The sequence below is a fragment of the Pipra filicauda genome, unplaced genomic scaffold (assembly GCF_003945595.2).
Source record: "Pipra filicauda isolate LSUMZ 115617 unplaced genomic scaffold, ASM394559v2 scaffold10_size6260569_pilon, whole genome shotgun sequence".
NCBI lineage: Eukaryota > Metazoa > Chordata > Aves > Passeriformes > Pipridae > Pipra > Pipra filicauda.
The window spans coordinates 1,454,154-1,468,384 of NW_024103541.1; the positions used below are offsets into that span (position 1 = coordinate 1,454,154).

Here is a 14,231-nt window from a genome sequence, read left to right on the forward strand (position 1 = left end):
TATTTTGGTTATAGGATATACAATTCACCTTGAAGCTTAAACTCATTAACCTTAAAACTTACAAAAATTTTTACTACTTGCCTGAAACATAGATTACATAACACAGCCAGAATCTATGTAACCAGAGCTTAGAATGATACTTGATGTACACAAGCCTGAGTTAAAGTTTTGGGAGATGAAAATAGGCTCTAGAAAGGGCCCAAGCAGAGCTAAAGAGATTAAGTTTCTATAACACACAGGGAAGGTGAGACAGGGAATATAGAAGGCAAGACAGAAATTACTGCAAAACACATAACAAGAGTTCACAAGCTGTGTGCTTTGTGAGCCATCGTGGGAACTGGCACATATGCGTCGCCTTGTTTGTCAGATCAACTCCTATCATGCTCAAAAAGCAAGAGTCAGGCATCCCTTTCAGTCCAGCAATTCAATTAAATACTTCCTAGTGACTGAAGTTATGATTCTTTATTCTCCACTAGTATGAAGTCACAGTTTGATGTTGAAAGTAAAAAATCACTAAAACCTTGTCATACCGAGGAGATAATTTAAACATCTAATACTGCCACTAACAATGCCTTCTTGGCTGGTGTTTTGTAGAGTTGCTAGACACAAGTCAAAAACCTAGCATAACTATCTAGGGTGAATCAAGGACGACCAATTTAGACCTTCTTCCTGTTCAGACATGTACTGTAATGCACGAAGATTTTCTGGACAGGCCTCCAAAAGTTCAGGTTCCCCTACTCTCTGGGACTTACAAGGCAGACAAATCAAGATAAAATGGATCCATAATACTTAGTGTCCTACTAGCTAGGGATAGAATAGAGCACATGAGCAACAAACTGCAAAACCAAGTAACACAACATCTGAGCATAAATCCTAATCAGAAGTAACAACAGAAACTAACAGATTGCTTTAATCCTAGACAGGTTTCTTTCAAGGCTGTTCAGAAAAATAAACTCAATAGGGTTGAAGTTTGAGACAATTCTATCTTGGAAACTGTAACAGCCTCCCAGGTTGAGAGAATGGTCTTCAACTACTTACTGGGCCTTTCTCAGTGCAATAGCACTGATGAAATCTTTCCCTGAATCCAGGTTTACCATAAGTGATGACTGGGGAGAAGAGATTTGTTTTCTAAGTTTGCTATAAAGATAATTACCCCATGGTAAAGGTTTGCAGCCATCAGGTCACAGAGATGTGAGGGAAATAAAGATCTTTGAGGCACCTTGGAAATCAGAGACTGCTGGTTCCTCACATTTGCATGATTTCCTATAGCCCCATTTTTATTAAGTCTTTATTTTTAGATCATTTTGTTGTCATCTTTTACTCACTTCACATTTTTGTACAGGACAAAAGACTCAGAGCAGAGGAGCACCATTTCTGTTTCACATGAGGTAAACACCCTGCAGGTCCTCACTCAAATACATGATGTTCTGTAATACATCTGTGTGCTGCATGACAAAAAAAGCCTAAGTTCAAGGTTATTAAAGGCACTCTGTGTCTCACGTGCTGTAAGGTGTCCAGACACACCCAGAATTTACATTTCAGAGCAGGAACCAAAGAGAATAACACATGTCAAAGAATTAAAATATTTGATTTTGAACACATTTCATTTCAGATACAGGAGCATGCCTTAAGTCAGAGGTACAAGCATTACAAGGATGTACCAAGACTAAGATGGCATGGTTCTGCTTTCTAGCATTAACATTGAAAATTTCATGGGAAAGACCTTTTGAAATATGACTGCTCCTTTTACACTTATCAAAAAGGAGTACATGAGTTGAGGAATGTTAAAAAAATGGGAGTAAGTTGTTCAAAATTAAATATGTGTTAAAGGGTAAAATCTAACTAGGAAAATAACAGTCCTTCCATACCATTTATTTCACAGTAGCATGTGAAAAGCTATACACTCGTGTATATATACAAGTATATATATCTGGGCTTTCACAGTGACTCAGAGCTCTGCAAATACATCTGTCCCAAACCAGTTGTAAAAACTGTCTGAGAGCAGAGTCACTATTTCTGTTTACTCATTCACCAAGTAAAAGGATCTTGACAAGCAAGTAAATTCCTTTAAAATTGTAATACTGCTTAGGATCAACAGTCAGATTCCAGACTCTTATGCATTTGCTTTACATTTTCACAAATCGGAAGCAGGAGTGGCCATGTCAGTGTTATGCTCTGTGTAACTAAGTGTTAATACTCACTTTGACAGGCAGGATTACTCTCTGTTGACACACTGGAAAATGCTCACAAACTCCATGACTCAAACATTATCAGATATGGAAGTGGTAGCACAGAGGAGGTGTGAAAGTGGAGGCAGATATGAGCACCAAATTAGCAAGTTTTTATTATTAGCAGCTGTCTCCAGGCATTGCTTAGACTATCTGAAGAATCAGTATGAACTAACACTAAAAAATGTGCATGAACAATTGACTGTAAAGATGTGAACTGGAGGAACACAGAAAAGCGTATCAGTAGTAGCATATCAAAAAATGTCAGGAAACTGGGTTACAAAAGAAAAAGCCGCATAAATCCTTCTCCACCCAATTCAGTAATTTTTAGCAGGCAATACAGGCTGCTGGTACCTTGTTTAACATAAATAACAGGGAATGCTCATAGGGCACTGCCATCTGCCAGCAGCTGTCACTGAAAACCGAACACGGGGAGCAAGGAGCAGTTAGCAGTACCCTGCCTCCAGAAGCAAACAAAATTCAGAAGAAACAGGAATAAAGTGTGGGGGGAAATAATGTCTTATCAAATCCCTAAAACCAAATTCTATGCTCAATGTATAGATAAATCTTCAGCATTTCTGGAGTAGACAAGTACCAGTTAGAGCTTGAAGGTCTGCTGGATCACTTCATTCCTTTCATAAGCAGGAGTGCTGAAGTCCTGTATACTTGCAGGTACCACAGAAGTAAGAGACTTCTGCCTAGGGATGATCTTCAGATGTGGCCAACTGCTTTACCAGGTATCAGTTTATTCAGAGAGAAAAAGGTTTGGGGCCTCCCAAAACACGAGAGCATGATCAGCCTGGTTCATCTGAAGCTCACACATCAACCACTTACATCATCTGAGCCACCTGAATCGCTCACCTCCATTGCAGAGCACTTACTTTAATTTCAAGTGGCAAGAATTAGACTGGAACCAAATGGCTCCGTTATACAATGGCTATTTACTGTTTGTACTGCTGTGGTAGCCTGCAGCAATGACTGACCAGCAGCATTCCAGTTCACTGGATATAGTGCATATCCTATCAGTTCCCTGGATGTTGCCAAACACTGAATCCATGCTTAGGAGACACAAGCTAGCTAGGGAAGCAAGCGTTGAGCCATTAACCTGCATGTTAACCAGCACCCAGGGGGCTTTCAGTCCAGCTAAACTAAGTCAGTTGAGCTAAAAAGATGATACTACACTCACGCTGTCCCTCTGGTGAGGGTCTATTCTTGGCATGATTTATTTTGAAGAGTCTGTGAAGGGATGAGAACAACTTTGTCTCCTGGCACTATGGAGAGGAATCTTAAGTCTCTTATGGAATTAAGGCATGAACTTCTCCTTACATGTCCCATTCTCATTTAGGTACCACAGATAATGAGCATAGCTCCTAATAACAAATTACTGAAAGGTCGACAAGCGTCCTGGTAGAATAAAAAAACCATAAATTAATCACAAACTAGAAAAGGGGACAGAACTTAGGAATTTAAACTTTCTAAATGAAAACTTTGAACTCAAAGCAATGACAATAAAGCAGCCTTAAGCCTGTTCAAGTCTCACTCCTGCAAATGCACCACCATGTTGGTAAATCATCTGGTTCTCTTTGGGAACCATCTGCGCTTGCCTTCACTTACAGAAGAATTAGCAAACTGAGGAACCGGCACATGTGAAGCACAGCACGTAACAGACAACTATAGACTGACTTTCAGCTTCACTCAGAGATTGAAAGCTAGTAAGATCAGGTTTTTGAACTGGGAAATATGAAATTCAATGCCACTTTTACCTACTGGCATCCACAAGAAATGAATGCTCCAATTAGTGTCATTTTGATCTGTTTGCCTTGCCTTTTTTCCCCATGAAAAGCTTCAAGGGCCCCTAGTATGCTTTTCCTCCACTTTACAAACTGGAGACTGAATTGATGAAGTCTCCACTGAAAAGTAGAACAGAGGAAATGCATCAGAGAACTCCCAGTCCCGCTTTTTTTTTTTTAATAGTAATTTTGTGGTTAAATATTAGAACCAGGGTCCTACTAATTCATCTGGAAATCCTCTCCCACTGACACAAAGAACCACTCATAATTCCTGCCTGGAATATGGGTGGGTTTGTTGACTTGAGGGTTGGTTCTTAGCCCCCTAGATTACACTTAAACCAGGCTTACTTAGCTTATTTTTGCAAATATATGAGGAAAGAAGGTCAAAAACTTTACTGAGACGAAGAAAATGCATTCAAACATCCTGAGCTACAAGAAATGTTTAGGCTGTCTAAATAGAGAACAGGAGTACAGAGCTCTATCTGCAAAATAAAGCTTAATATTACAAGTAAAGGTTCAGAAGTCTTCTAAAAATAGTATTTTGAAGAACAGCACGAAGATTAAATAGAACAAAATACAGCTCACCTACTAATTTGTAGCAAGCTGCTCCCCAGACAAACAGTTAGAATATATCCACATTTAAATATCAAGTTTTAAGTTCTTAATATTAAAATCAAAGAGCAATCTGCACCTTGATGCTTCACTGAAAATGATCCTGTGCAACTTGACACTCACACTGATGACAGACCAATAAAACTAGAGTGAAGTATTCTCACCAGTTCTAGTATAACACCAAATCAGCAGAAGATGTGCATTAAATGATACAGGCTGCCATTTATAGAAGTGTCTCTGTTGTGGTTTGCAGCCTTTTCATGCTGACATCAGGTTGTGTTGTTAGCTGAGGTCACATTTTCTTCTGCCTTTAGCCCTGTTACCACTCTTGATAAACTGAAGTGCTCAGTAACAGACAAACACACCATCTCAAATGACACTGGCAATCTGTGTCTTCAGCTTACTGACACACACAGCTATAAAGTACTGAGTAAAAGAAACACTGAATGAATCTGGAGGTCTTCAATACCTATTGTGTCCTATAGAAGGAAAAATAAAATAATGGCATAATTTAGGTTGAAAGGGGTCTCTGGATGTCAAGTGATCCAATTTCCTTCCGAAAGCTGGGCTGACAAAGTTGTATTGCTCAAGGCCTCATCCAGACTAATTTTAAAAGTCTCCATGGATGGGGATCCTCTGGGCAACCTGTTCCAGTGTTTCATTCACTATCTTCAAAGTGAAAAAAACATCATGGAAAAAAAAAACAAGCATTGGGCCATCCCCTCAGTTCCTGGAACTTGCATAAAACTAACTGATAATCTCTTGATAAAAAGGATCTTACTTCTAATTCAGAGGTTTTCTGAAATTAGTGGTCTTACAGGTACAGAAAAGTCAGGATTCTAGCCCAAAAATTAAAAGATGAGCTGTTGATCACAGCTTTTTCCTGGTGTTCGTAGTGTGTGTTGTTTCACAGAAACCTTTTCCATGCCAAACCCAGCTGGTCAGACCATCGCTGGCCAAGGCTGCAGAGCACAGTCAAACATAGCCCAGGTGCATTCTCACCTCTAACTGGTACCATGCGCCACGTTTCAGGGCATGTAAAATATGCTGGTTTAGATGACTCTGTGATCCAGCCTTCCTGGGAAGAAGTTGGTGGAAAGGCCCTGAAGGAACATCCCACTGCAGCTGATTGAGCACCTGGCCTGGTTTTTACAAAAGACACAGTATTTTGCACAGTCTGTCTCTGTCACAAAGCTCCCACTGCCCCAGTATCCTACTGCATCTCTCACATTCTCAGGCAGAGTGAACACAGATCCTTATACCACGCTTCAATAAACAAGAAATAGTTTGGACAAAAATAGGGACAAGACTGCTTTAGAGCCCTTGATAATAAATAAGCTTCAGGGAGCAACATGAAAGGAAGCAGCAAGCAAGAAGCACAATGTGCATACAAAGACACAGTACAGAATCTCTGGAGAAATCCCACTACAGTGAGAAGATCCAGCACATCAAAAAACCAGAAAAAAAAAAGACATCTAAGGAAAGCACTAGAGATAAGTATGGAGTTTCTTAAGGGGGAGGGGACAAAGAATAAGTTTCAGTGAGCTGGTGCATAAATATTTTGCCTGTGGAAGCTTGGGATCAGATCTTATTTAAGTCTCCAGTGAAAAGGAGCGTGATTGTCTCTCCACATCATAGAAGCTCCATGTGATTAGACGTCTCTGCAGATTCAGCTCCTGCCCAGCACAGAGCTCAAACAGCAGGAATATAAATCAGAGGTGAAGTGCACTGGCAGAGCTGTAGCAGGAAGAAGTGTGCCTGGCCCTGCCTCTTCAGACTGGCTCCAGGACTGTCCCTGATCCCCAGAAAGAGCTGGGGGGAGGTCAGGGGGAGAAATATAAATGATAGAGAACAGAGTTAGGCCCATTCTTCATAAAGCAGACCTAATTAGAAATGTCAGGTCTCATTATGAACCAGCACTCCACTAGACAGGAGCCCCATTACTCGAGAGAGATGTATGTGGAAGACATGCATTTCTTAAAGATGTACCCACACCAGAGCCAAAGGGAACAGTCTCATTACATTGGGGTAAAGGCAGCCCCAATGCTGCCAACTGCATAAAAAAAAACACCAGCAGAAGCAGTGCCAGCACTGTTTCATACCTAAAACTTCTATTTCCCCCTTCCTTCTGGAAGACTAGGAGCAGTCATGCCTCAAACACTCATACAAGGCTATTTATAACATAGTCTACCAGCAATTTACAAAGGGTCCAGTTTATTTCTCACTGAAATCATTAGAAAGAGTCCATTAATATCAAAGGGACCAGATCTGGAGCAAAAAAAATTAGTGTAAACCTCTGCATTTAAGCATCCAAAACTCTCTTATCAAACCACTGTCCATCCTGGTCTCCAATGAAGTCCAGATATGTTTCATATTCCTTAGACATCAGTATCTGCATATAACACCAGACACTTCCATGTCAAGCATCTAAAGGACAGGTATTTATCTCTTCCTCTTTAGTGCATTGTTTGTGCCAAAATTCACCTGGCTTGACTCTGAAGGCCAACTGCAAAGCAGCAGCCATTAGCAGCTTTCCTCATGAAGATTTGTCTGCAGTGAGATCCCTGCAGGGTGTAAACCAAGCCAGGATTATTCAGGGCTGTCTGCAGTTTTGGGGCTTCAGGGGAATAAACAAAAAAGAGACTCAAACTGCTTTTCACAATGCAACAAACGATTCCTTTGACAGAGCAGCAGGGCAGAATTAATTCCTTCAGCAAGCAGAAGAAACCCAGTCATTATACAGTATTTGCTGTCTTAATACTACAAAAATAGGATGTTTTTACTTATTATAGCTTGGTTTTGTTCTATTTCACATTGCTATATCTGAGCTACAAACAAAATACTTCAGCCAAACATAACGGAGGAGGAGGGCAGCATAATGCCAGACCAGAGCCAAGTACAGACAATGCATTAACTGTACTTCTCTCTGGAGTAACAAATCAGCACTTGTCTGCTACTGCATTTGGAAAAGGTCCTCTTCATGCCCCAAACTCACATGGCCATAACTGCAGTTTTTGTTCTACCACTGTATGTTAAAACTGGATACACCATCTGTTTTAGTATGTCTTTCTCAGAAATGGACTCGACGGTCTAATCTCATCCAGCCTCAGGTCAATGATCTGAAAATGAAAAGAGACTAGGTACAAGAAGATCTTCAAGCCCACAGGCATTTGATCTTAGGCTCCTTAGAAATCAACAAGGTGCTCTTCAGTCTCGACACTTGAATAAAATCTCACAGTTATGGAAGCTGCGACCACCGTAGTTACAGTATACAAGGGCAGGGATGTTCTTTGTCACTGGCAGGAGAAAACACGTCTCACGTACTGTTATTGCCCCTAAAAGCCTATCCTGTATTCCACCAATTACCTTGGGGTGAGTGCTGTCCTCAGAGGCTGCTAATTACAGGAGCTAAACTCAGTTCACTTGTTACATGCTCAACCTGAAAACAAATCTCATCAAATAAATGAGAGCAGCAGCACAGGAATTCATCAAAGTGCTCCACAAGAGGTGCAAGAAATTTCATCTCTCCCCCAAGCAGTCTTTGGCCACTGCTGGGGCTGCTGATTAAGGACGGCAATTGAATTCTAACTGGGACAGTGATTCTATGTAAGAACAGCCCAGAGCATTCATTTAAAAGTAGTACCAGGAGACTACTCTCAAGAACCCAGCACCCAGACAGCATACAGAAAGGAGAAAGACCCCCACTTCTCTGCCACTTTTTGTGGAGACTGAAGTATTTGTGAGCCTCAGGCAAAAATTCCTATGTCAAGAACAATTTTGTAATTCTTTCCATAACAGCAGAAAGCATGTGATATCTTCACTTGTACTCACTGAAGCACTTTCCTGTGCTCACCCAACAAGTGTTGAAGTCAGAATGTGTGAAACACAAACATGACCCAAATAAGCTTCACGAATCTGCAGAGTATACAGCTATGGGATACTTTTTACTCACACCAGGTTGCCCTTTAGTGTGCCAGCCAGCCTTCCTTTAGGATAGTCAAATAACTTGTACTCCCATCTCTCTCAGGGAACTGTTGAGAATTAAAAGGCTGACCTAAAATCACTGCTATATTCACAGTGATCAATATGTGTGTGCACGGGCATGTGTATGAACCATTCTATTGATAAACTTGCCCCTGGAAGATTGTGTGTACAATAAATGACAAAGCTAAGCGATCAAAACTATGATATTTAGAGTTAGTCCTTTCATGGGAAAATGTCACCAGATTTAATATTGTTTCGGCTTTGATCCCTAAACTCTTTCTAACAGAAGATCTACAAAGGAGAGCCAGCTGGGCAAAGCAGCACAGAAGATACCAGGAAACTGGTCCAGAGATTTTAAAGAATGACCACTGCAGATTTGAGGCTTTGTTTCACAGGTGAAAACAAAACACATGAACACCAAAACACATGAAAGAAATGGGAGGAAAAGACCATAGCAGAGAAAACAGCAACTACAAAGGATTCCTGAACTGTGATCACCTCTGCAGCTGTACCAGATGTTACTGCAGTTTCCATGGGAAGTGTGTAGGATTTTTTTCATTCTAATTCTTTATGAACACGACTGGAGATTCATCCTTGCAATGTGCTCCAACTTGCATGTATTCTCTAAGACAAACACTGAGGTCACTCAGATCCACATGGTGCTTTTACCAAAGAGGAAGATCAGGCCCCGCATGAAAAATTTCATTCCAGATGTGCAGGATATTCATGCATTTAACTTCCATTAAGTGTTAATAGAATGGTGCACGTTAATCTTTCGCTCACAACCCCCCCACTGAACAGCAGCATCTTGTCCTTAAGCTGCCCACTCCTTTAGCCTGTATTTTATGCACATCTGTTAGTGATGTTAGTAGCAACATGATTCTGCTTAGTTACACCAAAGCTTTGCCAAAATAGCATTTGTGTGTTCATATAAAACCATCAGGTTTAGGGAAGTGATGAGACACACACAACCAAAGTAACTCTGGTCTAACACTTCTTTGCAAGGAAATGCTGCACTCAAGGTACTTTGGATTCAATCCAGAACACACAATAGCACTAACAACTTACACACTTACTTTTCTTCTGACATTTGCAACTACCACAGTTCAGCAGTGGTGACCTGGAGGTCAGACATTTCCCAACAGATAAGACCAGCTGGACTACTACCCCAGGCTCTTCATTCCACCAGCTGATCCTATAAATCTGAGAAGTTCCCAGCATGATGAAATCATCATGCTTCATTGACAACAAAATACATGCTCGTTTTCTTTAATAAGCAATTAAATACATTAATTATTCAACACAATTCCAACTTTATTAAAATAATGGATTATTCTCAACTCCTCTTTTGACCTGGACAGGAGGAGCCAGAATGAAAAGGTCTCTCAGCTGTAGATGGTGACACTATCCACTGACAGGTGATGCAGTTCAGAGAAGGAGGACCAGCCTAGATGGTTTCTGTGTTTATTTCCTGGAGTTGGGAGGCATTTACTGACAGTGAACAAGGAACGCTTCACACGTGCATCCACTGCCTCCTCTGAAAAGACATGTAATAATTGCCTTGGAAAACATAATATTCCAAAAGGATATTCCAAGCTCCTAAAATGAAGAACTGTGCATAGAAATGGCATATACTGTAACATGTAGTATCCATTCCACAGCATTCAATTTGCCCAAGTGATTTCTACCTTCTGTTACATAAAAAGCTGCCAGTTAACTCGCACCTTGACGCTGTAAATATCAATACAAAACCAAGGTCTATAAAATTCAGATACCGACAATCTCAGACTTCCTAAATTTAGTCTACTACATCGACAGTGTAGTAAGGATTTCAACACGACAACAGGTACAGTGAACGGAGAGAGAAAAAGGGAAAGAAAAATGATGCAGCTTTTGCAAAGATGGCTAACAAAAATCACCTCCTCTGAAAGCTAAGATAAAAAGCACAGGCTCCTTACGTATCAAAAATAAATGCAATATATGTCTCTATCCTGTAAATTATTCTTCACAGGTGAATAGATACAGATGTCCTCTGCCTTTCCATTTCACCTAATCTCCTCCAGCCTCACTGAATACCACAGAATTCCTCCGTTACAGAAATGCAGTTAAAATATAAAAATGCAGGGGAAAACACTGATTCTCCATATGGCACATTCTTGGAACTGTGGTTCCAATTCAAAAGTACTCATAACCAATTTAAATAATCTTCCCAACTAATTTTGCAAAAGGCAACGGCTAGGAAATTAAAGTCTCAGTGATCACTCAAAAAAATCAGAGACCAGGAAGGGTTTCTGAAAATACCTGTCCTTCACCTCTCACAACCTGTTCCATTCCCTTATATATGCACACATCCTCTTCCTTCACCCCATCAAACAGATCATTTATCATATTTTATAGAACTTAAACTAAGCTTGATGCCACCAGGCTATAGATGCTTCCAGGCTGTTTTTTTTAAAGTTCCACTTTTACTGCAAGACTGCTTCAGTCTCGTCACACCGTTAAAAAGAAACAGAACAGTCAAATATTCAGACACTAACAAATAAACACATCCATCCCAGTGGCACATTCATTAACACCTACCTTTCCCTGTAGTCATTCTCTGCAGTGCCGGATCCTGGGGAAGGGCACTGTGCTCCGGGAGCAGCCCCACAGTACATGTCTCTCAGCAACTTAACCAGCAGCAAACTCGCCACCCTCCTACACCACTTCGCTGTGTGACCTAGCAGGCGATTGCCACCTCTCCTCCAAAATAAAAGCCTGCTCAGCATTCAGTTGAGCTCTATGTGTCCTCCTGTGCCTGCTTGCTCACACCCCTCCCTTCTACATTTCAGAGTTTAAGATCCAAGAGGCAGCAATATACTTATTTACAAAGCTGCTAGAAAGAGAGCAGAGCTCATCTTGTCCATTTATACCGTCCACAAGGATGTACTCTCAGTTAATGGTGCTCACTCAAATATCAGACATTACTGCTCTCTCAGGTCCCACACAGGTGAAGGGGTATTTACTTGCTTTTTTCATGCCATAAGAATGCTGACTCAATGAAATGAATTTTCTTTTTCTTGAAAACTGAAAACCATATTCAGAGAACAAGCCATAATGGAATTTAAATTGCGCAAGGAGGACTGAATGCAGAAAAGCACAATGCAGCATTTAGTGGTTTGAAATCCCTCTGTGTTACCACAGACAGTTGTCCCTCCTTCCACTCTGCAACTCTGCTGCTTGGATGTGTGTTGACAAACAAACAATATCCCACCCCCAGATGCATGGCAATACTTGGCAAATGTGGGTGATTTTCCTTCGTATAATAAATATCAAAATAGCATTCAATTACTCAACTTTATTACTAGCAAAACACAGGAATCTAAAATAGTTCTAGTTTCCATCTAACTGACTCCAAGTTCTCAACTGCCTAAACAGAATTCACTTAGCAAATAGCATATTTATCTAATACATTATCTCAAATATAGATGTAGTTCTACTGAAAATTAGCACTGCTCCTTCTTCATACGTTTTCAGTAACTGAAATTATCACATCTTCTATTTTAGCACTATTTTAATTAACTTGCTCACTCTTAGAACACACATACATACAGTCAGCTACCAAAACTGCATCCTCCTCTCACCTTACTCCGTGCAAGCATCCACGGGGGAGAGATCTCAACTCTAGAATTCTGACTATAAGATCTCCTGCTTTGATTCCCTTGTAGCCCAAGACCACTACCACCTCCACTGTCCCTAAATCTTGCTCTCCCAAGTCAAAATTCATCACCAATAAGAAAGTTCGATCTCCTCCCTTCCCACAGGCGCACCACTGCAGTATCCCTGCACAGATAAATATAGAAGTATCTCCCAAAACTGTGTGACCTATACAAAAAAAAAAAAAAGGTTTACATCAAAGAACATCATATTAAGATATCACAATGATCAAAAGCATAAAAAACACCCCAAAACATTTTGGCTACTGAAAGCTTTGGTTTGGGTTATTGATTGCTATCAGCCTGTGTCTCTCAGCAGATCATTTATTTTATTATTAATCTGTATTGAAACTTGATTATAAAGCTTTCTGGAGTCGTGGTCTGATCCAAAGTCAACTCAAATCCACAGAAAACCTGTACACTTTATGTTAAGGTCCTTCCAGATAATACCAAGGAAATTAATGCAGCATGAATTTCTTGGAGTCTGTGTCCAATAGCCTCTCTCTCTGTATCACATCCAACTCAAGATCATCACACAGCGCCACATGAAGACAACAGCTGACTAGCTGGCAATTATTGGCTCTTTCATGCTGAAAATGTATTTGTCCCAGGGGAATAAGGCATCTGCATAATTAGCAAAAGCAGTTACACAGAAAATAATTAGCTTGCTGAAAGCCCAAAGGGGGAAAAACTATAATTTTTGCTTCAAGAGGCTGACTAATTATATGCCAAATAACAAAACAGAGATGCATTGAGAATCATCGAGAAATCCAGCGTGGATTTTAACTTCATATTCTAGCTATAAGGGCTGCTGGTAGCCTAGCAACAAGCAGCATACTTGGGCATGCCAAAACCTCCCTCTGTCTTAATGAAACACCTCAGATTACTCTGCAAACCTCCCCCACCCCACTATGCATTTGATTCTTGTATTACTAAATGATAAAAACAATGCCTAGCCAAAAAAATAAACAATTCAAGATACACTCAAAGAAGGATTCACGGATCACAACACAGAAAAATAAATACAAAACGCAAATTGTTTTCAGAGACTTGAAATTCACAATCTGATTAGAGTTCATTTATTACATTTATTCTTTGGATTATGAAAGTGTTCTATTATTTTAAGCACCTTTTCTGGTAGTCTAAGTAAGATTTCTGTTTGTTTGTGTCTTGGGAACCATCAGATAGGAACGCTTTAACAACTTACAGCAACTCCCTTATCTCCAAAACACTCCTGATATACAAACAGTGCTGCTGCAATTGCTTTCTTTTACTTGAATCCTCAGTGAACCAGTAGAGGAAACTGTTATCCCAAACTGTAGTCTCGTCTCAGAGCCAAGAGACCAGTTTTCACCATATTCCACCATTCCAGAAGCAACATTTGCATTCCCACCTGTCCAGTTCTGCGATAAGACAGGTTGGACAACCCCTTTCAAGTCTCACTGTAATTAGCACAACTCCACTGCTCAGTTATGAGTGACCCTTCAGCCAACACCTTGTTCTTGGCTACCCACCAGAAAAGCACAGACTCATTCACCCATACAACCACTCTGCCAGACTCAAAGGGTTAACAAAACTAAGAGCTATTTCCACTATTTCCTGGGAAAGGCAAATCTTCTGGATGTGCAATATTTATCATCACCTTCCCTGGTGACTCTGACAACTGCTGAAAGTGTCACCCTTGTTCAAAAGCTGCAGAAGGTGTCAGGGACACAAGAAACCTGACAAACTTAGCTTGTCTTCAGGCCATAATAAACTTGTGACCACGGGTGAAGATAAGCCTCCTTCGCTGGCTTTACACAACCTCACCAAGGTAAACTGAAAGTTGCACAGAGCTGTTGACACATTAGATATGATGAGCATGTGTGCTGTGTTTGTGCTATGCTTGGAGGGCAAGGAAGAAACAAACCAGCCTATGGCAC

At 40.5% G+C, this 14,231-nt stretch overlaps 1 protein-coding gene across 29 annotated transcripts in view; it reads right to left on the bottom strand.

Annotated features, from left to right (window-relative positions):
- Nucleotides 1-14,231, bottom strand: part of CLASP1 (cytoplasmic linker associated protein 1) — a 174,512-nt gene that overhangs the window by 106,128 nt on the left and 54,153 nt on the right. Inside the window, exon 1 of one of the 29 annotated variants that reach the window (XM_039381725.1) lies at nt 11,195-11,311. The exons of the other annotated variants lie outside the window; for them this stretch is intronic. Within the exon in view, the coding sequence (XP_039237659.1) occupies nt 11,195-11,210 (16 nt within the window). The 5' untranslated portion in view covers nt 11,211-11,311. Of the gene's footprint in view, nt 1-11,194; nt 11,312-14,231 lie in introns of those variants that run through there. 29 annotated transcript variants of the gene reach the window in all.